Here is a 27,624-nt window from a genome sequence, read left to right as displayed (position 1 = left end):
CCTTAAAATGTGTCCAGGTGAATCTTCACCATGCCGTAGGAGCCTCGTGCACACTACTCAGAAGATTCGCCGCCGAAGACCTGGACCTTGCCTTCATCCAGGAACCTTGGATTAACAAGGGTAAAGTTAAAGGGCTATACACGCAGAATGGTGAGATTCTATACGATGAAAGCAGTTCTCACCCAAGGGCTGCTTTACTAGTAAACAATAGTAAACAATTTGCTGGAAAGTCAGCGGGACAAAAACCAGCAAAATTTTGCTGGTTTCCTGCAAAAAAAAAAATTGCTGTGTAGTGTGGACTAGGCTTTAAATTAAAAATGGTTTTCTATTGTTGTGAAAAAAAAAGTTTCAATATTTGATTCAGACTTAAGGTATTTGTTTGGATTTTTTTAGAAATAGCTCTTAAATTTTGCATGCTGATTCAAATTTCGGATTCTAAATAATTCCGAATCATTGATATTAACTCTGATTAAATATTCTGGCAGCAGAATCAGATTCAGAACTCAGATTCTGTTTTCAGATTCAAAATTCAGACTCAGAATTTATATTTACAATTCAGATTCAGGTTTTGATTTATAATTCAGACTCAGAATTCGAATTGAAGTTTAGATTTAGGATTTCGATTCATAATTGATATTCTTAATTTAAACTTTAGATTCAGGATTCAGATTAAGAATTCAGATTCAGAATGAAGATTCGGAATTCAGATTCAGTATTCAGACTCAGAATTCATATTAAAAATTTAAGTTCAGTATTGCAATTCAGTTTCAGAACTCAGATTTTAAATTCTGATTGAGGATTGAGGATTAGAATTAAGATTAAGTATACAAATTCTATTCTATTTTATTCATTTTTTTTTTCATTCATATAGAGAATTTTAATCAGCTTGGTCATGCGTCCTCTTACAAATTAAGAATTTTGATTCTGAACTCAAATTAATTCTTGAAGTCACTTAAAAATAAAACCAGTTAAATGAAAAAAAATTAAAAAAAAAAGTTGTCACTTGAAAAATTGGAATTCAGTTCCAGAATTCAGATATTGAATTAGTTTTTAATTTTGATTAATAATTTTCATACAGAAATCACGTTTTAAAATTAATATTTAGTATAGTTTTGAATTAGCAAATAGGTTATGTTATTTATATGCTTTAAAGAAAGTTAACCCCCCTGTCTTCAAAATAAATAAGAATTTTGCGTTTCTGCGTTGTTCAGTCTTTATTTATCTCATCCTGGTAGCTCTATTTGCATTACCGCGAGCATCTGTCAGAAAGATCGAAAGGGAGCTCCCGCAAAGGCGAGATAAAATGCATTTTCATCAGGAAGGGAGCGAAAATTTATCCAAGTCGGCTCTCTCAAATCTTCGAATTCTCACATCTCTCTTTCCGCTCTCCGTATGCAGTAGTGGGTGCTTTGATGTTGGTTTTTGTTTGTCAGAAAAACAGCCAGCCAGCCAGCAGGGGGTGTAAATTTGCTTCAAAAGTCTGTCGGTCGCTCGATCGGTCGGGTGTGTATTCTTACCTATACGACTAGTTTCAAACACAGAAGTGCTGCACTTTTTTTGGAGTGACAGATTCTCGAGACTCTATTGTCGTCGGAGAATCTTACGTAATTTTTCATTACCAAAGTTCGAACGGCGTTCGTCGCGAAAACAGCCGATTTTTCCAGGTGCTAGTGGGTTTTCTTTATTTTGCTCAAACGAAACGGAGAGGGTGGTTTTCGATCCAGTGGTTTGTATAAAAAATTTTCAGCTCTTTGTGTGTTGAAAATTTGAAAAATCGATTATCTGCTAATAAGGTGTTTTGAAAGTATAGCGTTAAATAGTCAGCGACGACTGAATTTACCGAATTCCAGTGCAGATTAGTAACCTTCGTTCTCTCGTGACCAGGAAGCGAGTAGAAATCGATTCAAAAGTGCTGTGACACCTCGTCACGTAACAGGGTATCGGAAGGCAGACGCGGATCAGTGCAAGGCCTAAGGATTTTAGCGGCAAGGCAGGGAAAGGAAGAAAACCCAAACCAGTTGTTTCCCGTTCGAGCAAACGTGAAGAAAAAGTGAACCCAAACGAAAATGTTTGCAGTCTGTAGAAGCGGCGGATCGTTCGTTACCAACATTCAAAGGTCAGTTCGATGAACCCTCTTTTACGTTAACTTCATAGCTATTTTAGGACAATAAGAATTTGGCCATTTGCAGCTTATGGTTCTGAGCCGCGAATAGCGAAAATAGCAAAACTATTTCGGTACACTCATACGTACCAGACAATTTGCATCATCAAGTTGGATACATTTTATTGCGTTAGGTGTCGTTTTCCCTTTTATCCAATATTGTTAACGCACTGAAAAAAAATCTATACCATTTTTATGTATTTTAGTCTAATAGTTTTTGACGTTGTCGGAGGTTTGATAATCTTCATTACCTATATGGTATTTCCTGTTGCGTTTTGAAAGATACTTATTTTGCTTTGAAATATCAAACGGATATCAAAAGTTCAAGGCAATTTCCATGAAACAATCATTGTTGTGGACCGTCATCCTGAAAGTTGCTTTAACAAAATCAACTGTGGATCTTTTCCTACCTTCCACGGTTTAAAAGATTCATATGCATAAGAAAGAGTGGAAAGGGTTCAAATGCTTTTAGTTCTTCTAGAAACGGTAGATATAATACGACAAACAAAAATTCAGGTTCAGGTTATAAATTATCAGCTGCTTGAAGCAACTTTTAAACAGTGAATTTCATATGAAAGTGAAGTTATTGATGATTGATTATTTCATCGATTTTTTTCTTCAGTGTGGAGCATAAAAGTGCTACCCAAAATACGATAGAAAGTTCTTTCAAGTTCTATCCTAAGCATTGGTAGGACGAGTCGGTGTTGTCTTTTTACAATCATTGTATTTTCTCAAAACGCTTATGTTGATCGCTGATCTTATAGGAGCTTGCTACTGCTTCATGGAATTGATGGTTATTTAGAAAGCATTATAAAAACCTACTTATTCAAGTCCGTAAATTAAGTTCCGTGTATTAAAAGAAATAAATTAAAAGATACCTAACATTCATCGCCTTCTGGCCGATGTAGACAAATCAGACTTGAAAAAAATACGACATCAACACGTGCTGCTGAAAGAGCGGGTACGTCATTGCAAAGTTTGCTCTTCAAAACCAAAACATAACAAAGTCTCTCTCTCAAGAGAGGTTTGAAAGCTTTAATGCATAATTGCATACCCATTTGTCAAACAACAATGCAATTCCCTATGCACCGGTGCAGTGCGCAACTCGCTCTCCCTTGTCTCAACCGAAAATCATTGCTCTTGCTCTCCATATTGAATGTCGCTCTTGGATAAATTTGAAACTTCTCACCCCAACAGTTGGATCAAAACAATAACAAACCTGCTGCGTTGCCTGATAATGGCAGATTCCAGTCAAAAACAGACAAAATTCAATTTAAAATAGGGCACAACTCCGATAATTTTCAAGTGATATTAATGGAAATCGGTTCTCAAGCATATTTTATTTTTAAAATCATTAGAAAAAAAAACGTGAAATCATGAAATTTGGAACAAGTTTATACATGACTTGGAAATTCGGAGCAAGTTTATACAAGACTAGATAATCTATTTTAATGAATTACCCCTTGCAATTATAGAAGCGATGCCTCCCATAAAAAATTAACGTTAACAATTCTTCACCGATTTTGATCAACAGGGAGTGGGGTGTTGGGGACTAATGCAACAAAAATATAATAGCATAACTCATACAATTTTCATGTAATGTTCAAAAAATTTGGCACACAGGCAAGTTTTTACATAAAAATATTTGAAATAATGAATAACGTTTTCATTTTCTAAAACGAGAAACTCAACTGCTACACAGTAAACGAAAGTGACCGAGTTCGGTAATTTTTTTACCGAAATCTTAAAATGTGTAAATCGTTAAACTGTTCGGTAATTTTTTCGGTAAAAAATGAACGAACATCGGTAAATGAAGAATCGATTAACCGATGTTCGTTTATTTTTTACCGAAAACGATTCACACATGTTAGGATTTCGGTCAAAAAATTACCGAACTCGGAAATTTTCATTTACTGTGTACTACAACTATTTTTAAGCGATTTTCATAGAAATGGATTAATAACCAAGTTTTGACAAAAAAAAAATAAAGATAATTTATAGTACCAGGTGATTTTTTTCCACCCACCTTTCTCGGTAAATTTTATTTTTATTTCCATTCACCTAGTAAAAAGGTAAACCTTTTTCGCATTCATGTAGCAAAATAGTAAAAATGACCGTTTTTCCATTCACTGATTTAAAAGGTAAATTGGTAAGGAGCCAATCCTTAAAAAAAATTCATTCAAAAATTGATATTTATTTGAGATAATTAGATTTTGCCTTATATTTAATCTTGAAATGGTTAAAACCTTGTTAAAAAAAATTTTTGAGACAAGTCCTTTCTTCGCCAGACTCGTGGCAATTCGACTTCGCGTTCTTCCGAGCCGCCATGGCCGCTGAATCCTCGTGCATTGCGTTAGTACATTCATGCTCTTCTCCGTTCGACTAATCCGGTCAGGTCCAGCTTTTTCGGAATGATATCTGGTGGATGACGTGGAATACACCTCGAAACTCTGTGGATCGATCTGAAACAAAAGCAAAATATTATGACGAGAACCAATACAACTAAATGAAATCTAAGAAAACACTTATTAATCTGTTCCTATTCTCCCATATTCAAGAAATTTATGGGGGGAGGGGTATATTGGGCACGAAGCAAAACTTGTTCCTGAATTACAAAACAGCTTAACCTCAATAAACGGGTTCTGCAAATATTTACTTTTTTCGAAATGAATTGTACCGTTTTGTTTAGTTCAATACAAGTCAAATTCAAACATGCGCGGATCCACGGGGTGGGGGGGGGGGGGGGTTGATGGGGGTTATCACCCCTCCAAGCGGAAAAAAAATCGTCATTTAAATGGTCACAAATTTTTTAACTCAATTTAGATGAAATATAACATGTGTCAAAATATCTTAACATTGACATTATCATTTTTACACGCTTGCACCTCACTTTTTAGATAATTTCCGATTGTTTTTTTTTAATTAACCGATAACCACAGTTGTTTTAAGCGCCAGTACCAGAAACGTCGGTTGTTAGTGACTAATTTTGAATGATTTCTTGAAGAAACCTGGAAGAAGCCAACATTTATTTTCAAGTTGATCATAAAGTGATTTCTTATTTATGCATGTTTACCAATTTGATGGTTTTCTTAAAAAATTTTTATTGTGTCCGTCCATAGATGAAAATTTTCAATAATTGCTCTATTTTTGAAATATTCGTGACATAATTCTAACCTTTTCAGTAACACTTTTTAACTGTGGGAAAGTAACCTCAAAAGCGATCATGTCCTTGAACGGACATCGACGTTTTGTTAACTAAAATTTTGGAGGTAATTTTCTTTTTCTTATCCATATACGTGGGCAAGTGTGCGTAAGAACTGTCAAAAAACTCTATAGTTGATATTATTTCCAGATGTAGCAACCGAAAATTTGATCGATCAAACTTTGCAGACATCTGGATCTGCTACCGTTAGTCTCTGCTTTCAGAAACATGCATGCCACCGAAGATTATAAAGGGAACCATAAAAACATCGAAATATTTTCAAGTCCTACTAGCAAATCTGACCTCCAGAATGATCAGACGTTCGCATCTACTGCAGACCCATTAGTCTCTGAAATAGATATAGGTGCTGTTTTAAAGGCTCATCCTAAACCTTACTCAACTATTGATGATATCACAAAGCTTATCGTTTTAACTGACACTGGGTACCTCCACCACAAATTTCGTTTCCATACTCCGAGCATTTGAAAAGTCGAAGTGCTGAAAAAGAAAAACGATACGTAAATGCAATGCATTTGAAAACATTCAAAAGTTGGCTAGTTTTTTTTCAAAACTGAGCAAGGTTATTTTTGTAAGGTCTGTCCGCTCTTTGTAGTCAACTTCACTGGTGGAGTTAATAAAACTGTTCAATTGTGAAATCTTGTTACTAAGCCACTGACTTGTTTTTCAAAACTCACTGAAAAAAAGCTGTAAGTATTCGATAAGATATAAAGAGACGAATCTATTCAACAAACCTCTTTAAAAAAAATATGAAATATAATGATAAGCAATCTATATTTAATTTGTCTAGATACTTGCTTATTTGTGTTTAAATGTTGTATTAGATTGTTTTTTGATTCACTTCTTCAAATTGATATTTAAATGAAACTTCAAGAGAAAAATATGTTAAATTATTGAATAAAAACATTGACGGGTTTCGATAAGCAATGAAGCAGAATACGGTTTAAAATTGAAACTCAAAAGAAAAAATTTTCGATTAAATATAATTGAAACTTGTGTAAATGGCTTTTTACCCGAATATTGTAATAGTTTCAAAATTAATAAAACGTAGTTTAAACCATAAAACCATAGATGCTCATTGGAGTAATTTGAAATCATACAACGGATTTATTTTTGACTCAAGGCCACCCCCAACCCACCACCCCCCCCCCCCCCCCACCACAGAAAGCAATCTCTAGATCCGCGCCTGACTTCAAATCCCTACGAGGTAAGTTTTCCCTTATGTGGATTTACCTTTTTTTTAGGTAAATTGTACTTTTTTATTCAGCTCAATTTAGGCGAACTTCACCTATCTGAGAGATAAAATTAGCCTTTTTTGGATTCACCTTTTTTCTCGGTGAATTGTACCTTTTTTCTAGCTCGATTCAACTAAACTTTACCTGTGAGGTGAGTTTCACCTCGAAAAGGTAAAAGTTACTTTTTCGGCTTCCACGAGCGTTTACCTTGTTATCTCTGTAAATTTTACCATTTTGTTATTTTTCGTATAATATTACTGTTAAAAGTTACAAAAAAACTTCGCTATATTTCCGATGCTGCCGTTATAGAATTGGGATTGATGATTAATATTAGGACTAAGTTCAATTTGTGAAGGATAACTTAATCTCAAACTGTTGTAAAGATCATGTTTTGTCCTCATCTTCCTTTGTTGAAATTGTTCGAGTTGTGTCATATTAAAGGATGATTTTGTATGTGAGCACCTCCCTCTTAACTCTAAGCTTAGTTTATTTAGAAATGGAACAGCTACGAATTTGTGTATCTAAAAACCATTCGTTTGATCGAAATGCTTTCTATGAAGGAAATAAAGGTAATTTTATGATAATCAATAAAAAAACTTAAAAAAGTTATCGTTTTTGTAAGAAATATTTCTTCTTTATTCTTGGGATCTCCCACAGGCATAATTTTTTCAATTGTGTTTGTGATCAGTTTTTCCTAATTTTACTTCGTTCTATTTTGGGTGGCTGCATCCTTCTCCTTCAATTTACGCTACTTTTTGGTCCAATACCTCTCTTTTGAAAGAAAGTGAGGCTGATTTTGAGGATTCAGCTGGGATTTCTGCTAGAAAAATTTGACGAAAACGAAGCAAAAACCATCATGAGATTGAACTTCAAGTATAAGGCCGGAACAAATTTCAAATCCTTCTTTTGTCACTCGGAGTTGGAACTTCGCGAGACGGGGGGGGGGGAATAAAAAATAATGCGAAAAACAAATAAATCGGAATAAATTGCACGATAGCCTTTATGCAACAAAATTGCATATACTATATCATTGCACAAAACCAATCTCTCGGATATTTGAAAATTACGTCGAAATTTACATAAAATTCTTCAAACTTTATTTATTCCCCCCCCCCCCTTCGGGTTTTTTCGAAATTTCGAAGCAGGGGGGGGGGTTAAAGAAGAAATTGATATTTGTTCCAGCCTAATTGGTTAGTAAAGATCGTAGGTTGCGAGATATACATAAAAGAGTACCTACTCTTTTTAAGCTTTTAAAATCAGCGAAAACAAAAGTTTTTGTTTTGAAAATTGTTGTTTTTTTCCCCAGGAGCGGAGTCTTAGCAAATCATAATATTTTTTTTCAAAACACCCAGCAAATACATTCTGCAATCTGCAAGGGAAATTGCCACGGCCAGAAATGTTATAGGATTCAACCGCTGGAAACAGGGTTTTTCATAAGTTTTTTCTTCCTTCAGAAATTGGAAGTTTTCCAAAAATCTTCCCATCGTTAGAAACTGACATTAATTATTTGACAAACAAAATCCTCTCAACTGAGCGGGATCATATTATTCAGTTTTAAATTTATTCTTATCATCTGTTGTTCATTATAGAGGTTGTGGAAATGTTTATCTGTCAATGGCTTGAGCCTACACAGCAAGAAAAATTCGTGTAATTTTAGATTGAAAACGATGCACGAAAACGGAACATCGTTTTCAATCTAAATTTACATCATCATTACATTGAGCCGTGTAAATTTAGACTATAAACGATGCACGAAAAGAGAACAGCTTACTGTCGTGTAAAAATACACAGCGATGTAAAATTTTAGATATTACTCGGGATATTTGCAATTTTTATGAAATATTGAAATATTATGAGTCTTGAGAAGAAAACTACACTACAGTTTGCTATTATTAAACATTTATTAAAAAAAACCTAAAAAGTAAAGAAAAACCAAAGAACACCCACCATCACGAGCACCGCCAGGCTGGGGCACGGTAGAATACGAATATATTCATATTCTGCTGATATTTTAACCGCTCACTGGGGAAACCAAACAAAATTTCGTTCCGGACAGTCATGGTCCATTAATACCGGTCACTGCCGGGTCAGGAGGGATTTTTGCTCACAAATGCCTCGGATTGTTCACGCAAATTCCTCTCCTGGCAATATTCCAGATCCCTGCCAGTGCAACATCTGCCGTCGCTGTAATCGAGAAACAAATAATTAATTTTTATAACATCATTCGTTTGTATTTTACTTTAGAAATTTACCACTTTAGCTATGTACACACAACGAAAAAAATCTGTAAAATCACATCACATGTGATGTAAATAAAAAGAAGCATCATATATGACGGAATTTTCAGTGCTATTTGGAAATTACACGCCAGTAAAATTTTGCAACGTGTAAAATAAAAGTGATGTAAAATTTTGCAACGTGTAAAATCAAAATGATGTAAATTTTAAAATCACTGAATACTGGAATAAAAACTTTCCAATTGGAATTTGTTTTATTTAATTTATCGTTAATATGATTCAATAATGGAATTTTCTCATTTCCTAATAAAAAATAAAATCTTTCTATAATTAATATAATTCATTTTATTAAACGGCAAAATTTTTTATCTCACAAATTTTGTTTGTCTTTAGGAGTTACATCCATACTTTTCTTTTCTTCCCCGAAGTACCGGATCCTAAATTTAATAACGTGGAGCCACTTCCAGATCCGCATCAAAGATCTCCAGCAACCAGCAAGATCGATAAACTCACTCGCGGAAAAACTGCTTCAATAAAATATTATATATGGTGCACGACTTGACTTAACACTTTGTTGACATTTGTGTGTGCCTGTTTTTGACAGTCTGTATTTTTACATGACATTAACGCGTTCAGTGTTTTAAAATATTCATTGAATATTAATTCAATGTCCTATAACATTCCATGTCGTGTAATTTTAAGAAATTTCTCTCTCAGTGCTGTTAAGAATTCTGTGTGACCAGAAAAAAGTTGTAAAATTACATCACATATGATGTAAATAAAAAAAACATCATATATGACGGAATTTTCAGTGCGAGTTGAATATTACGCGCCTGTAAACATCTACAGGCGTGTAGAATTTGAAAGACATGTAAAATATCAAAGACGTGTAATATTCAATTCGCACTGAAAATTCCATCATATGTGATGCTTCTTTTTATTTACATCATATGTGAAAAGCCATTGGACTGTAGGAGCGGCGCTTGGCAAAACAACCACTGATGGGACTGACTTCCCCTGCGGGAGCGAGCCTCTTCTAGACAACCCCTGGTGGTTGTCTCACCAGTGGAGGCAGGTCCTCGGACTGGCTGCCTGGAGGCCAAGGCCGATCGATCACCGTCACCACAGTGATCGCGAACTAAACTCTTCTAAATTGGGGCTCTGATAAGAGCCGATTGGATCGGAAGCAAGCGAGGAGGAAGCACAGAGGAACAACACACTTTAGTACTGGAACATTCTGGATTTTATTCTCTCGGACTATTTACACTCGTTAATTGTCACTGTACGAGTCGTCGGCTTCCTTTCCTCGGGTGGTCTCAGAGAAGGCCACTGCTGGCTGGCCCTCCTTTTCCTTACTCTCCGGTTGCTCTGCTGGATTGATGTTGCCGCGATGATGGTTGGAAATAAACTGATCATGCAACGCGCGGGAGCGCGCGTTTTTATACCTTTCTCGCGTCGGCTGCTGCTCGCTGATTGGCTGGCGCTCCAGTTCCGTGCATCTCCTCTCGTTCTCTTCTCAGTCCGCTCGTCGGACTGAACATACTCCCCACCGGAAAGTGAGAAGTTGTCCTGCTTGGTGGTTTTCGTCGAACTTCCTGGAACCTTCGACGAACTTTCTGGAACCTTCGAATCAGCAGTGTTCGGCGACACATCGCTTGTCAGTTGCTCGCTTGTTGGAATGCGAACCCGAGCTGCTGAACCTGGCATGAAGTCCCGGTTGGTGCTTTCTGGAACCTTCGATGAATATTCCGGATCCTTCGAATCAGCAGTGTTTGGCGACGTACTGCTTGTGAATGGCTCACTTGCTGGAATGTGAACCCGGGCTGCTGAACCTGGCCTGGATTTTGCTTCTGCTGGACCCGCTTGCTTAGATCGCTCGACCTTGTTGCGATCCTTCGGTGGAAGACTCGCCTTTTCTGGGGGGACCAATTGTCGCTGGCAACTTTCAGGCTGTGGCTGTTGAATTGGCAGTGCTCGAACCCATTCGAGCTGACTCTCGATTGCCACGGATACCTCTTCGTATAGCACCACGAACTCAAAGTAAATGTCGTCTTGCTGCTCTCGGTCGGCTGGTGACGACAGTGCGATGATCTTTTGGTGATGCTTGGTGTACGCTGCTCTGGAATCCTCGACACTTCGATGGTACACCCTCAGTTGAGCTGCGGTTAGTCCAACCTTTTCGTTTTCTGCTCGCTGGAGAATCGTCTTAATTCGCTGGATGTTGCGCTGCGCCAATCCACGGATGTAGATAAGCGCCTGAAGATTCTCGTTTCTTCTCGCTGGATCTGGATTCATTGTCTCTTGCTTGTCTTTTCTTCCTCCATGCTTCGTTCACATCACGTTGCTCCCCGATCCGCTCTCTCAAAGACGGAGATATTCCGTCGGAAGGTACCGGATACTCCATCCGGCTCGAAGGACCATTTCATGTTGTGGCCATGAAAAGCCATTGGACTGTAGGAGCGGCGCTTGGCAAAACAACCACTGATGGGACTGACTTCCCCTGCGGGAGCGAGCCTCTTCTAGACAACCCCTGGTGGTTGTCTCACCAGTGGAGGCAGGTCCTCGGACTGGCTGCCTGGAGGCCAAGGCCGATCGATCACCGTCACCACAGTGATCGCGAACTAAACTCTTCTAAATTGGGGCTCTGATAAGAGCCGATTGGATCGGAAGCAAGCGAGGAGGAAGCACAGAGGAACAACACACTTTAGTACTGGAACATTCTGGATTTTATTCTCTCGGACTATTTACACTCGTTAATTGTCACTGTACGAGTCGTCGGCTTCCTTTCCTCGGGTGGTCTCAGAGAAGGCCACTGCTGGCTGGCCCTCCTTTTCCTTACTCTCCGGTTGCTCTGCTGGATTGATGTTGCCGCGATGATGGTTGGAAATAAACTGATCATTTCTCGCGTCGGCTGCTGCTCGCTGATTGGCTGGCGCTCCAGTTCCGTGCATCTCCTCTCGTTCTCTTCTCAGTCCGCTCGTCGGACTGAACAATATGTGATGTGAATTTCCATCAAATAATCGCGTTCCGTGTCAAGTAATATTTATGCCATTAGAATTCAGTGCTGTTAAGGATTCAATCTTGTTTTAGTCTGTAAATTTACATTAATAAATCGCGTTCTATGTCATGTAACATTAAAGATTTCCAATTTCAGTGTTGTTAAGGATTCAGATTTTTTTTCTGTGTATAGAGATGATTAAGCTGCGTATTGAAACGAAGACGTTCGGTTTCCGAAGAATGACTCGACTGGCAAATGGTATACAAAAAAACAACAAACAAACAATTTCATTCAATTTTAAATCAACAGATATAATATTACACTGCTTGCGATATAAATTTCATTGGTCGCTTTATTTTTACATCACGGAATGTAAAATTATAGCAAAACAATTTATTCCTATTCGCTTTTTGAGAACAGTCTAAAATTACATCAAAAGGAGTGGAAAATTACATCTTTTTTTGATTATACTTGAGAAAAAATAGATCACGCGTGTTTTAGATTCCGTATACTTTTAGAAATTTTTTGCTGTGTAGTAAACATTACGACTTAAGGCTTGAGGAAGGCCTTTTTTAAGCAACCAATAAGCAAAAAACCAATTTTTATTTTCAGTATTTAATAAGATGCGCTTCAGGACTCCTCCCGCTCACTAGGAAGGGCAAGGGGTCTCTAAAACAAAATTAACAAGTCTTCATAACTCGAGAACTGATTATGCAAATTGAACAAAATTTGGCATAGGAGTGTATTTCGGTATGATGGTATGGAACCCTTTCCTTTTTTCATTGGGAAGATAGAAAAGGGGAAGGAGGTCTCTCCTATTCTCTTTTACATAACTCGAGAACTAATCAAGCAAATAGAACCAAATTTGGCGTGTACGGGTATTTGAATGCGAGAAATGTTTCTATGGGTATTTGAGACACCTCCCATCTTCCAGCAGGGCAAAAGGAAAGAGGGAGGGGAGCTTCATACAATTTTACTGCTGAACTCGAAAACTTTTCCAGCAAATGAAACCAAATTTGGCATGTAAGGGTATTTGGGTATGAAAAATGCTTCTATGAATATTTGGTATCCTTAAAAGGGCGTATGAAAGGGGGAGGGAGAGGTTTTTCTTCCTTACAATTTTCAGGATAACTGGAGTGCTGATCAAGCAAATGGAACCAAATTTGGCAGCTGAGGGTATTCGAATACGTGAAATGTTTCTATAATAAATTGAAGCCCCTTCTTCCTTTCAGCGAGGAACTTCAGTGAACGAAATAAGAATAGTACCACTATGTGTTTTACCTGTTGAAATATGAATGATTGAAAATCACCAAAATTTTCTTCTACAATTTGTTTTGAATTGTTTAACGGATAAATCAAGCATAAGTTTACTTTCTTTGGAATTTGCGTTGAGGACCAAAAATAGTGAATAAAGGGTGCGAAATAGGAATAGTACCACTTGTGTTTTTCAACAAAAACAAAATTATTTCTAGAAATTTACTGTTTAAAAGTGAATAATAATGCTACGAATTACTTGAATAGAAAACTGCATTTTAAGGAGTTTTCTAGAATTCCAAAAGTTTTAAAAGGGGCTTTTAAGATATGCTCTTCTTGAACTAAGGAATTTAATATTTGAGCTGTACTTCTTTACCAAACTATTTACTTTCTTCATTAATATGACGTGAAATGATGAAACAAACATTCTGGGTTTATTTTGAATAACGATAAACAGGTTGGAATTCAAAAACTTAGATTTTTTTCAGTAAAACTCACTTTTTTCAGTTTCAAGTCACAGATGGCAGCACTATTTTGCAGTAAAAACCAAATTAAGTCTCAATATTGATTTTCCAGGTTTATTTAGGCCCGTATTCATCATTTCGAGGTGGGTTTCCAACACATTTTCTTTGGAGTTCACGCTGCAGAAAGCTTTTCCGGATTTGCAAAAAAAAAACATCAGCACAGAAATAGGTATACCACCGCCAAAATTGCTGCTCATCTCAACTTCCGATTCAATTTCAAATGATACCAATAATTCTGCTAGTCGTCTGGTCTGTCAAGCTTCATCGGAAGGTACTTATATATTCTGATTATCGGTCCAAGAAATTAACTTTTAGTGACCTTGATGAAATTTTAATTTTTTAATATTGTGATCCTAGAATTTCCAAGGCGATCACACGGTATCATGTACTTATTTCTTAACCAAAATCACCCAGCACTCCTGAATTAATTCCAGAAAATGGGCATCAATTCGGTTTTTTTGTTAGCATAATTTTTCAACTTAAGCTAACCAATCCAACTATTGGAATCAAGTATTACCCTTACTTATTTTGTTGTAAATCTTAAAAACTTTTCAACCAATGAAACTAAATTTTTGGATACGACACACATGGGTATGATGACTAAAGACTCCGATTTCCTTCCAGCAGGGGGAATGGGAACGACAAGGGGGCTCTCTTATCAGATTTTTGGCATAAATCGAGAACATATAATGCAAAAGGGACCACGTACGAATAATTTGAGACCCTCTTTCTTCAGGGCGAAACTAATAAAACTAAGAAATTTGAAACTCTACCTTTCAGGGATAAACCATCCCAGAGGATAAACATTCCAATAACCATCCAACTCTAAACTTGATAGCGCGATGAAAAACGGTGAAAAATATGTTATGTATAACATTCACAACAACTGCTGCTAAAATACTTGCCAGTACCTATACATTCTTTTTGCACAACCGGGGCCTGAAGTGCCATCTAAAATAGAACTCATATATGCTTGCTTGCACCGATTGGCTGAGGGTGCTAATAAATTGACGGCCGTTCCGCAGGATAAATTTAAGTTAGCGACACCTTCAAACCATTCTATGTTTAGACCATAGCTTGGCTAAGTGTTTCAGGTGAAGTGTGATTTCTAGCTGTTATGTTCCATCTGCTTGTCAAACTTACAGAATCTAAGATTTTATGAACTGATGATGCCATTCGAGACTTCAGTGCTTCAATTTAATTTGCAAAAGGGTATTTAGGATTCTACCCGGTTCAATTGTGTTTGACATCAGTGCCATATTGATGTCGAACACAATTCAACCGGGAAGAATTTTTAATACCTTTTGCCAATTATATGGATGTTCTGAGGTCCTGAATGGAAAAAAATGTTTAAATAAAACAAAAAGCCATGTTGTTTATGTAGACAAGAATTATATGTTTTATATATAGACAAGACCATACTTCCCTGTGGTTGATAACTCCGTACCAAATTGTTGAGTGAACGCTGTTAAATGATCAATTCCTAGATTTTTCGAATGGCACTGCTGCCAATTTCGTAGGCCATTCAAATTGATTGTTTGTTTTTATCTTGCACAAAAATGCACTGTGTTGTGCTTTGCAATCCATCACACCCGGTATCTTATCAGTGCCTAACGTGTGCACTAAAGCCAAACAAAAATGTCTCCAAGCTGACCGAATCTCCATACCTATACATGAGTATAATCATATACACTCCCAGTTTGTGTGTCGACGCCGCTTGGTGACAGTTTCAAAAACTGATTCGTTTTCGAGGTCACCCCTTTGAGCCAATCACAAAACTCACATCTGATGCAGAGTGCTTTAGTTAACGATCCTTCCTTTTTTTTTTAATTCGGAGGGACCATTCATTTTATTGCACCATAATTTGTTCCTATTATTCAAGTTGCGCGACACGTTCGCTCATATCAACGGAAATCGATTTAGCGGTCCTGTCCAGAAGTGTGAAAAACATTGCTTACCACCTCTCAATTAGTATATTTCCAATGCCGGCCGCTGGCGATGTAAGAAAACTGGTTTTCTAGCTTCAACCGTTATCGAAAAAATGACGTACGTGTTGTAATGTTTTAGACTGTAACTGGAACTTGTAGAAATCGTGTTGGCGTTAACTTTTTCTACTATAACATCACCTTCGACGATGAAAGTTGGCAACATAAATTCAGCACAACGCTTTACGTCTCCAGATGGTCATTCAGGTCAGAAACAACAAGTAAATGCGTTAAAACTTGCGCTTTAATAATTTTTACATCGTTTGGTCGTCTATCACAAAGTAATGATGATAGGCAAGGTGTGCGGTCCAATTACTCTAGCGTGTAATTTGCACACATTTGACACCCCTCAGATATAACAGTAAATTAATGGTTACTCCGGGGAAAAAGAACACTGTTTTTATTTTCAGTTTTTTCTTCTATTTTTTGTTCTATAATCTTTGTATTTAACTTGTTTTGAGCAGTTTTAGAAACACAAAAGGAATTAGTTCCATAAAATAAGACTTAAGAAAATAAGTTTGCGTTCTTTTTGAACGGCCTTCGAAAACGTCCCTAGTAATGCCGTTTCGCACTTGAAGCTTCAATACGGCACTTCCATCACTTTTCTATTCCCATACAGATAAAAAGCAGAATATTTAAGTGAACAATTGAACAGTGTAATGTAACACGTCCCGAGTAAAACTGTTTGTTTATTAAAAAAAAAATCAAAGTATCTTTCTTTCTGAAACTCAATATGTATATATAAAAGATGAAAAAAATACTCAGTAAAGATTCTGGTTGACTTTTTACAGTCACCTTATCCACTTTTTCGCCGCAGAACCCCAGTTTGCTTTGAACTGTTTCTCGTTTCTAACAGTTTTTTTTTAGTCTTCTGCTTTAGGTTTCTTTAGGTTTTGCTTAATTATCGCCCAATATTTTCTGATTGGGCGAAGTATGGTGTGTTATCCTTGGGCACAACCTGAATGTAGTTGGTGGCATACCACTCCATGGCCTTTAAGACACTCTTTTACGCAAATTTCCGGTTGCAACGGGAAAGGTCGCTCTTCAAGCCACAAGTACGGGGTGGTCGTTCAGCAAAATGGCGAACGTGTCTGTCTTGTAAGCCAGAGGTCCAGGGATCGAGTTCCGTCACCCTAATATCGTTTGAGGGTTAACGTGTATGATTTCAAAATTCCTCAGGCTGTCAGTTAGTTTCGGGGCACTGATTTTAGGATTCTGACTGATTTCCCTGACAATGATGCGATGGTGACGATCCGTAAGCTTCAGTTTGCGGCCTTTTCCTGGAGTAGTCTCCAGGGAGTTAGTCTTCTTAAAGTTCTGAAGGACATACTGAACCGACGATCGTGGCCGTTTTTCTATACTTGCAATTTCGGACAAGCTTTTACCGTCATTCTTCAGGTCAACAATCAGTTTCCGGATGTCATCGGGTATTTTTTTGTCAGGAGCAGACATTTTCCTGTTAATTTAATCCACACATTATTGAAATCTACTAATTATGCTACTAAATCTACTAATTTTACCGTATTTATCGCTCAGACCACTAGAAATTGTCTTTGCTGAGATTCAACTCACGTTTCTGCGCTTGACAGACTGACACATAACTGTTTACTTGGCTAATATTTGACAAAGGCCTCAGTGTACGGACAATTTTTTGACATCGTTTTTGGGACTTTCTATACAAAATGATTTGAATTATTTTTAAGGTTTAATTCATAAACATTTTTAATACTGATCTTCAAAGAGGACTAGTTTCTGCAGCGAATGATGTAATTGTAGTATTTTTCTTGACTGAAAAAGTGCATTTTTTGATTGTTTGAATTTCAAGGTACAGTCCCTCGATCGCTTGGTCGATGTCTTCTACGGTGTCCAGCAGTGGGTATTTGTCGATGTTTCGGGGACGGACAATTTTTACACAAATAAACAAATAAACTCAATGTCGTCGTTGTCAAGCTTTTTGTCACGGCACTAAAAACCGTAGAATGAATGCCAGATGCATGCTTTGCCGCTCATTCGATCATGGAAAATCTAAATGCCTTTTTGGTGGTGATAAACCACAAATAAAATTCTTCAAGTGTGCGAATTGCGCAGATAATCATTCCCCCAATTCCATAGACTGTCCCGTTTTGGAAAAAATCCCAAAGTTGTCAGAAAAGTTTGTTCTCCTCCTTCCTCTTTTTCGTCTTCACACGTCAGGCCGGCAATCAATCTGCCTGTTCGCGGTCAGCCTCGACCTACTTTAGAATCACGTCCTGGTAATGCTCGAAGTGATTTTAATGTTACCTGTGCTGATTCAGCGCCACAGACTCGTTGTTAAACGAGTGAGTACATGAGAAGGCTTGGGAAACTCCCAGAAATTCGAATACCTGTTCTTTTCCTTCATTTTCTTATCCTAACAATTTTGTTGATGGTGAGATTACTAAGGAAAAATTAAAAATTTTGCATCAAAATTCAATGGAAATTATGCAACTTATGTTGAAAGCAAATTCAATGTTTGAAGCTTTTTAAACTTCTTTTAATTACGCCAACAAAATTATTATGACTTAACGATTCCCTCATGGATCCAAATAGATGTTTAAATATGATTTGGATCTTTGCTGGCTTATCAAGATGAATGAAGCCAGACCATAACTTGAATAGCAATGCTTTCTTTAAAATTTTACGAAACTATCGACTTGATCGACAAGGTGGGGGTGTAGCTATTGTCACCAATAGTCGTCTCAAATTAAGACTTCTTCATTCTTTCAATACAAATGTCTTAGAAACAATTGGAATTGAATAAGAAACTTTTATGGGGAAAATTAAAACTCTTGCCGCATATTTGCCTTTTCAATGTAGCGGTGAATAGAAAATTTTTTGATTTGAGATTTACAAAAACTCATCAGAAATAAATCTATTTTTTTTTATTATTGGTGACTTTAATGCAAAACACCGATCTTGGAATAATATTTCATCAAATTCAAATGGGAATCTTTTGTTTAATGACTGCTCTGCAGGTTATTATACTGTTGAATATCCTAATGGGCATACTTGTTTCTCTTCAATTAGAAATCCCTCCAAAATTGATTTGGTTCTAACGGCTGCAGATCTCATTTCAAAGTTGTTGAATCTGAACTATGATGAGGTTTGATTTAAAAAATGGTTACAAAAATCTAAATTTGAATAAATTTTTACCAATTACATTTATTTTTGGAAGGTGTAGCAAAGCACACCGGGTCAGCTGGTATTAAATAATCAAGCAAAAGAGGTCCTTACCCACAGTCTTCTCCATACCCTAGAGTGTTCAAGAAAAACTTCCGGCAGACCGAGATAAGCTCTCCACTAGCCGATTTAAGGGACAAAAAAAGTTGTGTTTTTATTAGCATCCTGTTCAATGAAGCGATTCTGTTTCCGCCTCTGAACAGGAACTTGCTGGACCCGTTCTCGAATCAGCATGTATTGTTCAGCCATGCTGCTTTACACTATTCTATCCTGTTTAAATGTACATACCTTTGAGAAGAAGGAACAAGTGGTGAAGGAATGGTTCCGGAATTGTTTTCGTCATCGGAACTTTCTCCAGAACTTCCGTAGAGTTTTAACAGTTTTAGCCCGGATATTTTCAACCGCTTAAATAAACTGACGTAGCAGAATTGTATCTCTTACAGACGGTTTTTTTTTTGCGTTTACAGTTGATTAAAACCTCTTAAAAGTATGTATATACTAAAAACAAGTTTCAAATTTCAATTGCTGTTTTCTCAACTTAACAAAAACGCAAATGGAACGGACTTGCTATGCAGTAAACTATATGACTTTATTTTCACATATTTCTTGGATATTCAGTCCAACATATAATGCACGATTAACCTTTTTTATTCTTAAGCTGTGAATACTGAATTCAAAGAAAGGACTCAAACACCAATCGTTTCTTCTTTCTGGCGAAACGCTTACAGGTATGGCGTCCGTTGCATCGGCACCATACTTCCGGAGAGCAGGCTGCCAGACTTTCCGCTGATCAACGAACCGGTGCTGCAGTACAAGAAAGGCTCCAAGGAACGCAAAGAGATCGAGGCGGCCCTCAAGAAGACGGCCTCTGAAATGGAGGATGTACCGATTATCATCGGTAACGAGGAGTTCCGTACTAACACCGTGAGGCATCAGGTGATGCCACACAATCACAGCCACAAGCTGGCCCAGTTCTATTGGGCCGACCAGAAGTTGGTGGAGAAAGCCATCAAAACGGCCACCGAAACACAGATCAAGTGGGACCGGACGCCGCTTTCGGAGCGCATCAAAATCTGGCAGAAGGCTGCGGACCTGATGGCTGGCCCATACAGGCAGCAGCTGAACGCGGCCACCATGCTCGGGCAGGCCAAGACTGTGATCCAAGCGGAAATCGACTCCGCTGCAGAGCTCATCGATTTCATTAGGTAACCAAAGCTTGCCTGTTACATTCACTATTGTGTTTTTTTTGTCAGCACTAATAAGGTTTCGTTATACATTAGAATGAACACGTTCTATCTGAAGGAAGCGACTAAGTACAGTCCGATCAGCGAAAACAGTAAAGTGACGAAAAATTCGATGCGGTATCGTGGTATTGACGGTTTCATCGCAGCCATCAGTCCTTTTAATTTCACTGCCATTGGTGGAAATTTGGCATATACGCCTGCACTAATGGTAGAAAAAAATTTAGATTCCTGTAATCCTTTGAAGTTAACGTCATTTGATATTCCAGGGCAATGGTGTTTTGTGGAAGCCATCCGATACGGCGCTCCTGTCCAACTACATCATTTTCAAGATCATGCGAGAGGCCGGAGTTCCTCCAGGTGTCGTCAACTTCATTCCTACGGACGGTCCAGTTTTCGGTGATACCATCACGGCTTCGCCACATCTAGCGGGCATCAACTTTACCGGATCGGTTCCGTAAGTTCATTAGAAAACAATGTTTCAATTATTCGTCTAACATCTGTGCTAATTTAAGGACTTTCAACCGGTTATGGCGACAGGTGGGTGAAAACATCAACCGCTATCACAATTTCCCTCGACTGATTGGAGAGTGCGGAGGCAAGAACTACCACTTCGTCCATCCAACGGCCGACGTCCAATCAGTGGTGAACGGAACCATAAGATCGGCCTTCGAGTTCTGTGGTCAAAAATGTTCAGCCTGCTCACGAATGTACGTTCCGGAATCGATTTGGGGTCCGATCAAAGAGGGCCTGCTGAAGGCACGCGACCAGCTGAAGATCGGTGATGTGACCGATTTTAGCAGTTTCACTTCTGCCGTTATCGACGATAAGGCATTCAATAGGATCAAATCGTACATTGACCATGCTAGGAATTCCAGCAACTTGGAGATCATTGGAGGTGGCAAGTATGACGACAGCAAAGGCTACTTCATTGAACCGACAATCGTCCAATCGAGCGACCCGCAGGACAAGATCATGGTGGAAGAAATCTTCGGTCCGGTCCTCAGCATCTACGTGTACAAGGATAAGGACTTGGAAAAGACGATGAAGCTGGTTGGAAACTCGACGCAGTTTGCTTTAACGGGAGCTGTTTTCGCCAAAGACGAGTAAGTATTGGCAGTACCGATGGAGGATGGAATTTTAAAGTTCTATTTAACATTACAGGGCGTTCTTGAAGCGCGCGTTGGAAGAATTCAAAATGACTGCCGGTAACTTCTACGTTAACGACAAGTCTACTGGCTCCGTCGTAGGACAGCAGCCGTTTGGCGGTGGCCGAATGTCAGGTAAGATCAGTGATTGAAATCATCACCCACTTTCTCCTCAGAGGCATTCAAAAAACACGTTATTTATTTCTGATCTACAGATCACATATTGATCCAAATGATGACTTAAAATTAAATTTAAACTAAACACTCGGGGTCCTCAAGGCACTTATAACTTTTCTTCAGAAAATATCCTTCGAAACGTCGAAGTCAATATGCTTGGAAAAACGATTGAACGATTTCATTGCACCGATGAGGGCGCTGTTCGCTTCATAATTGTGCATTCGAATGGGAACATACAATTTAAGATTATGATTTCATAAGACCGCGGGGTCGCACGAAAGAAGCACGGGTTGCACGTCTACGTGCTTGAAGAGTATCAATGTTTAATATAAGGCAGCATCGATTTTCGTAGCTTGGTAAGCGAAAAAGGTCTTGTCAGTACATTTGCCTAAGGGCGTATCGTTCAGCACCGTTCTGATAGTAGGGGCACCAGACGGCAGACGCGTATTCAAGGATGGAACGAACAACTCTTCAATACAGACTTTTCAGGCAATACACGTCCTTGAAGTCCTTCGCTACTCTAGAAATGAAACCAAGACTTCTTTATGTTTGTACGTGTCTTAAATTTACGTAGTTTGTATGTGTCTTGAATTCCAGCCGCTGATTGGCGATGACGCCCAGATCGTTAATATGGTCCCACGCGTGCGATGAGCTGTTCTTCAAGGTAGTATTCCGCAATCAAATGCTGCCGCTTACGAGAAGAACTGATGACTGCACATTTATTACGATTCAATGGCAAGCAGTTGATGTCGCCCCAATGAGCAAAAGGTTGAACTGACTTTGCACAAAATTAATATCATCTTATTCGTTTACAGTGTAAACAGTTTAAGAGTTTAACAGTTTAAGTCAGCATAGCAAAGTTTTGGGCCGTCGAAGAGTGAAAGCACGTCGTTGAAATAAATTAGAAAAATAATCGGTCCTAAATGGCTTCCTTGTGGCACACCGGAGGAGACAGATAACCGCCTGGAAAAGGTATCTCCCGTTTGAACAATCAATTAACCGGACCCTCAGCGTCCAAGTTTCCCTATGGGAATTTCGTGGTTCACCTCGTCGAATGCAGCTGACAGATCGGTGTAGATGGCTTTACGAAGCTACTCAGATGCTTTCCGTCGAAGACGTCATCCTACACCGGCTCACCCGCCGACGACGTGAAGTCACTCTACACGAGAGCATTTTGCGACATGAATACTCTTCCCCCTACAAGTTCGACTGCAAAAAAGGTTAAGTCTTATCCCCGCAGCTTCCGTCTTAAGGAGCGCGTTCTACTCGGATACTCCGCGGCGGTGGAGGTATCCTACACAACGTTCGTGACGTACCGAACAGCTCAGCATACGCAAAAGGTATAGTCATATCTTTGTATACTTTACTGCTAGGATCGGACGTACACTACTCGAAGGCCCCGAAAGGGCATTCTACTCCGACCGTGTTCCAGTCTTCCTCCTTCCTTTTGCTGACAACCCTAGGCTTTTTGCCCGCCGTGTGCCGAATCGAGAGCAGCTTATCCTAGACTCGAGCCTGTCACAGCACAGGTACGGGTCTTTTGCGCTTACAACTCGGATGAATCCCGACGGTGATGTCATCCTACCTGGCTCGAGTGGCTCATCGGACGGCGACGTGAGAACACTCTACCCGAGAGTATTCCGCGAAGAGAATACTCTTCCCCTACGTGTTCGACTCGGATATTCCGCGACGGTAACGGTTTAGCACACACACACACACGCACGACGTACCAGGCAGTTTGGCATACGCAGAATGTATAGTCTTACCTTTGTATGCTTTACTACCAGGTTCGGACGCACACTACTCAGATGCTCCCGACGAAGGAGTCACCCTACACCGGTCGCGGTCTGGTGCTGGCATCAACTCATCTGCAGGGCAGTCATGATCCGGGTGACCCCATCGCCCACCACGCGCCAGGTATTGGCATCCTCACACATCCTCCGCACGATGTTGTCGGCTGTCGTGTGTGGTCCGCAGGCGGCAAACATGTTAGTGCGTACCCCTTCAAACCTCAGACGCTGTTGATCTGGCGCAAGATCGCTGTACTCAGGGAGTCCAATATGATGTTTGAAGGTGTCGAAAAAGTAGAACGATCAGGATCCATGTACAGAAAGCTACCATGGTTGGAACACTACTTCAAACCTATGACAAGTATGTCATCTTCCGGGGCGCAGAAGGAGCTTACTTTAGAGATGCAGCGGGAAAACTGTTACTTCTGGAAAAGCAGCGGCTAGACTAGCCATGTCCGCACCTTGGCTTTAACCCCGGTCATAAGACTCTGCACAACTTGTGAATCAACCGTTTTTTGCATGTAAACCTATACTTTCTTCAGTTTCTCGACTGTCTTCACTACCTTAGGTCGCTTAAGAAGGTGCTGCTTCATAATCCCCCAGTACTTCTCGATGTGGCGGAGCTCCGGAATGTTGGGAGGGTTAAGCATTTTCGGCACGAAATTGACCTTATTGTCCGCATACCACTTCAGCACGTCCTCGGAGTAGTGGCATGACGCCAAATCCGGCCAAAAGATTATTGGGACGTTGTGGGCCTTCAGGAAAGGAAGCAGCCGCTTATGGAGGCATTCTTTCATGTACACCTGTCCGTTCATCGTGCCCTGGGTCACGAAAGGTGCACCCCGCTTCCCGCACGTGCAGATGGCTTGCCAAACCAGGAATTTATTCGCAAATTTGGACATCTTCTGAGTGCGGACATGCTCCGGAACGCTGAATCGCTTATCCTTGGCCGTGAAAAACAGGTTGCCGAGGATCTGTTTGAAGTCGGCCTTCACATATGTTTCTTCGTTCATGATGCAGCATTCAACTTTTGTCAGCATGTTGAGGTACAACTTCCTGGCACGCGTTTTCGCGGACTTCTTCTGCTTCTCGTCGCGATTAGGGGCCTTTTGTACCTTGAATGAAGCTAAGCCTTAGTTTTGGCCTTCTGGACAAAACTTCGGCTTAGGGGCAGCTTCTTAGCCACATCCTGAACGGAAGCGTTCGGGTTTCAGTTAAAGGCCCCAACTACGTGATTATGATTTTTGGTGGAATACTTTTTCCTTCACTTCTAGACTACCGATCGGTGGTCAATCGTTCCCCGAACCGCTTATTCACTCGCGACACCGTGGAATTCGCGATTCCCAACGTTTTAGCGACGGAACGATGCGAGAGATCCTGGTTCTCGTGATGAATGCGCAAGATTTTATCACGCACGAGCTGTTCTTTCGACTCCATTTCCGCGAGTTTTGAACACAGGACTTTAAAACTTGCAGAATGTAAACAATGCACTATGAACTAAATCCACCCAAATTTTCATTAAATTCTACCCAACTGTTAAAAAGTTAGAGCTATTTCATCGTGGACACCCTTTATTGTGATCTTGTTGTGAGACTGGACAAGGAACATGAGTTTTCTAGAGCTGAACATATAAAACTCGAAATTCAAACAAAATTCAAACGATTTGTAACCAACCTGTCACAAAACGATTCTGCTAAAGCAACATCTCCTTTCGAGCTATCGGTGCAAGTCCACACAAGTTCCAGATCGCACCAGGAATTATCGTCGATGAGCTCTGCTGAAAGATCCGACTTAACGGCAATTAGTTTTCCGCCTCCACTAGACTTTTTGCTGTTTCGGGCACCACGGTTACAGCGAATCACTGCATAATCAGGACCGAAGATTCGGCCAGATAGTTTGCTGTCGTTCAGCCATGTTTCCGTAACGTCATAGCAGGAACATGAAGTAGCGAGAATTTATACCGTATAAGGCTTGCGGGAGGCAATCGTTTTCAGTCCAGTTATCGAATTGGTTGAAACCAACTTGATCATCTTCTCGAAATTGCTGCTTAGTTGTGTTCTCGCGTCACAAAAATGCCTCCTTTAAGAGACATCACATGCAAATGACGAATAACGTCATTAACAAAGTACAGTAAACGAGAGCAGGTTAGAAGAATACAAAAATTAGAAAAAAGGATAATCGAGTTGACATTGGATTTATTTAATTCAGTATTTGATAAAAGAAAGGAGCTCATTATGCTAAATACGTAGACGTGAATCGTAAGCAACCTGTAGAATTTTTTTTCTACAAGAAACAATTCTATATTTAACACTGTTGATGGTTATCATGTATAGAAGTTTTAACTCTCTTTTCACATTTGTTCATAATAAGAAGACTCAATAATTTTCTTTGTTTATGCAATAATCCAGCTATTTTTCTTTTTCTTGGATCGGTCAAGGTTCTTATTTAATATTCCAAAAGGACAAATCGCCCGCTAGGATAAAAATTTCTGAAAAAATAAAACAATTCAAAATTTCAAAACCTTCCCTTCACCAACAGGAACCAACGACAAGGCTGGCGGACCTCACTACGTTCTCCGGTGGTCGACACCACAATCGGTGAAGGAAACCTTCGTTCCGCTCAGTGAAATCGACTATCCGTATATGCGCGAGTAAGACGCCGCCGACCGCAAACGATAGCAAAACGAACTTTACTGCGGAAGAATTATCACGAAACTAGAGAACACTTCATTTGCATAAAAAGAATCCACAAAAGATGCACCCCGCAAATCAACCCATCCCTGTGCACCCTCTACTTTGCGCAACTAAACTCGCAACCCGAAGTGAACGGTAGTATTTTGTTTTTAACCCCTAAGGCTCGAAACTATTGGGCTTACAGCAGCTCCCGCGCCTATGACATCGTGCCGCGGCCAAAGAAGAGTGATATTATTCAATATGAAATCTCGTATATTCCTTGTGATTCCTTACGTTTTGTTCAAATCTAACCGAGCATTTTACTTCTTTGAGCGAAAACAAAAACTAACAGTTGTTTTATGTCTGATCTGAGAGGCGGCTGTTGCTAAACAAGGACCCAATCGTACCTTTTTCGAAATTATTGTTTTACTACAAACCAACAACAACACTACTTTAAAACTTAAGTATTTTCTTTGTGATCAGTGAACATACCCCTACTGTTTTTGTGAAATCGTCTGTTTTGAAATTATTATTAAATAAATGTTATTTATTCGGAAAATTTGATCTTTAAATTCTCTTCTCTAATTTTGATCCTCTAATTCAATCGCTAAAACATGTGACAATATTAATAATAAAAGTTATGATAAAAATTTAGCATACATAAAAGGCATTATATCAATAAAGATTTTATGTTACCAGCTCCAAAACACATAAATACATGAAAACTACCCACTAGCCGTTGTTATCGGAAATAAATGAAGAAAACAAATCTGTATTGAATTGTACGTGTCATAAGAAAATGTACCAAAAGCCCTGAAAGCTTACACCTATAGTCAAACAATAGTAATGGAGATGGTAATCACATTCTAACTAGCGCCCAGCCAAAGTTTTAGTTAATACCTTAAGTTACTTCATCAAACCAAACACACAAATACCCACACGTACTACGAACAATTACTGTTTCTCGAAATTAGGTCTGCAAAATTCATAATTCAGTTGCTTGAAAAACATGTCAAAACGAAAAGTTCAACCTTGGCTGTCCGATGAGAACGACCGCTCTAGGTTATTTGAGCAAAAGAAGCAACTAGTAAGAACGAAACATAAGTGGAACCATGAAAAGCCACGCCAAATTGGTACTGAGACTGGTAGGAGCGAAATTATTGCATGTGAAAAGACTTTGTTCGGTAACTACTGTGTAGTGGGTAACGATTATCGCGTACCCAATGAACCGCCTGTTTGGAACGGTTGTACACCGTGGAGCGTTGTTCAAGATATCGACGCGTGTAGTAGTAACTGGAACGACAAAATCGTTTCTAAAACCATGAACTGGAAGAACCCGTGGAACATGAATAACACTGAAATCATAAATGTAGTTTTTAAGCGTATTTGGAGATCGAAGTTAATAAATGTTTAAACTGGATTTGCGCTCGTTTTTATTTACCTGATGACACTCATTTCAAGAGAAAGATGATTTTCTAATATCACAAATCATGCTTGCACAGCTAGAACTTTATCATGAGTCGTGAAGAGTAATAGAAGCTTTTATTTATTCTTCTTGTCTTTGGTCATGTTATAATAAGGTTGCCAGAATTTCTTCAGCACGTATCCGGGTTACAATCTATACCCAGTTAACAAGAATCACCGAGTTCGGTAATTTTTTTGGGAAAAAAATCGAAAATAATCGACAATGTGACATAATCAGACCGTGCAACATAATCGACTATGTGACATAATCCGATCATGCAACATAAACGACCATGTGACATCTGACTATGCAACAGGAT

The 27,624-nt window shown here is 39.0% G+C and overlaps 1 protein-coding gene across 6 annotated transcripts; it reads left to right on the top strand.

The window, feature by feature from the left end:
* Positions 1-1,460: 1,460 nt before the first annotated feature.
* On the top strand, positions 1,461-27,260 carry LOC129740475 (delta-1-pyrroline-5-carboxylate dehydrogenase, mitochondrial). 6 transcript variants are annotated; one of them, XM_055732161.1, is made up of 8 exons: positions 1,461-1,664; positions 1,885-2,116; positions 19,541-20,017; positions 20,093-20,264; positions 20,323-20,510; positions 20,569-21,159; positions 21,218-21,336; positions 25,707-27,260. In XM_055732161.1, the coding sequence occupies exons 2-8, from the start codon at positions 2,067-2,069 to the stop codon at positions 25,820-25,822; spliced, it is 1,713 nt and encodes a 570-aa protein (XP_055588136.1). In that variant the 5' UTR covers positions 1,461-1,664; positions 1,885-2,066; the 3' UTR covers positions 25,823-27,260. The 6 variants fall into 6 exon arrangements, with proteins under 6 accessions (XP_055588136.1, XP_055588133.1, XP_055588135.1 ...); XM_055732158.1 differs by having other exon boundaries at positions 1,811-2,116; XM_055732160.1 differs by having other exon boundaries at positions 1,461-1,726.
* Positions 27,261-27,624: the final 364 nt, after the last annotated feature.

The sequence above is a fragment of the Uranotaenia lowii genome, chromosome 1 (genome assembly GCF_029784155.1).
Source record: "Uranotaenia lowii strain MFRU-FL chromosome 1, ASM2978415v1, whole genome shotgun sequence".
Classification (NCBI taxonomy): domain Eukaryota; kingdom Metazoa; phylum Arthropoda; class Insecta; order Diptera; family Culicidae; genus Uranotaenia; species Uranotaenia lowii.
The sequence above is the reverse complement of the archived record's forward strand: the minus strand, read 5'-3'. Positions and strand labels throughout refer to the sequence as shown.

Coding starts and splice junctions, on each gene's coding strand:
- LOC129740475 (XM_055732161.1), top strand. CDS start 2,067: ATGTTTGCAGTCTGTAGAAGCGGCGGATCGTTCGTTACCAACATTCAA. Junction 20,265..20,322: donor CATATACGCCTGCACTAATG/GTAGAAAAAAAT, acceptor TTGATATTCCAG/GGCAATGGTGTTTTGTGGAA. Junction 20,511..20,568: donor AACTTTACCGGATCGGTTCC/GTAAGTTCATTA, acceptor TGCTAATTTAAG/GACTTTCAACCGGTTATGGC.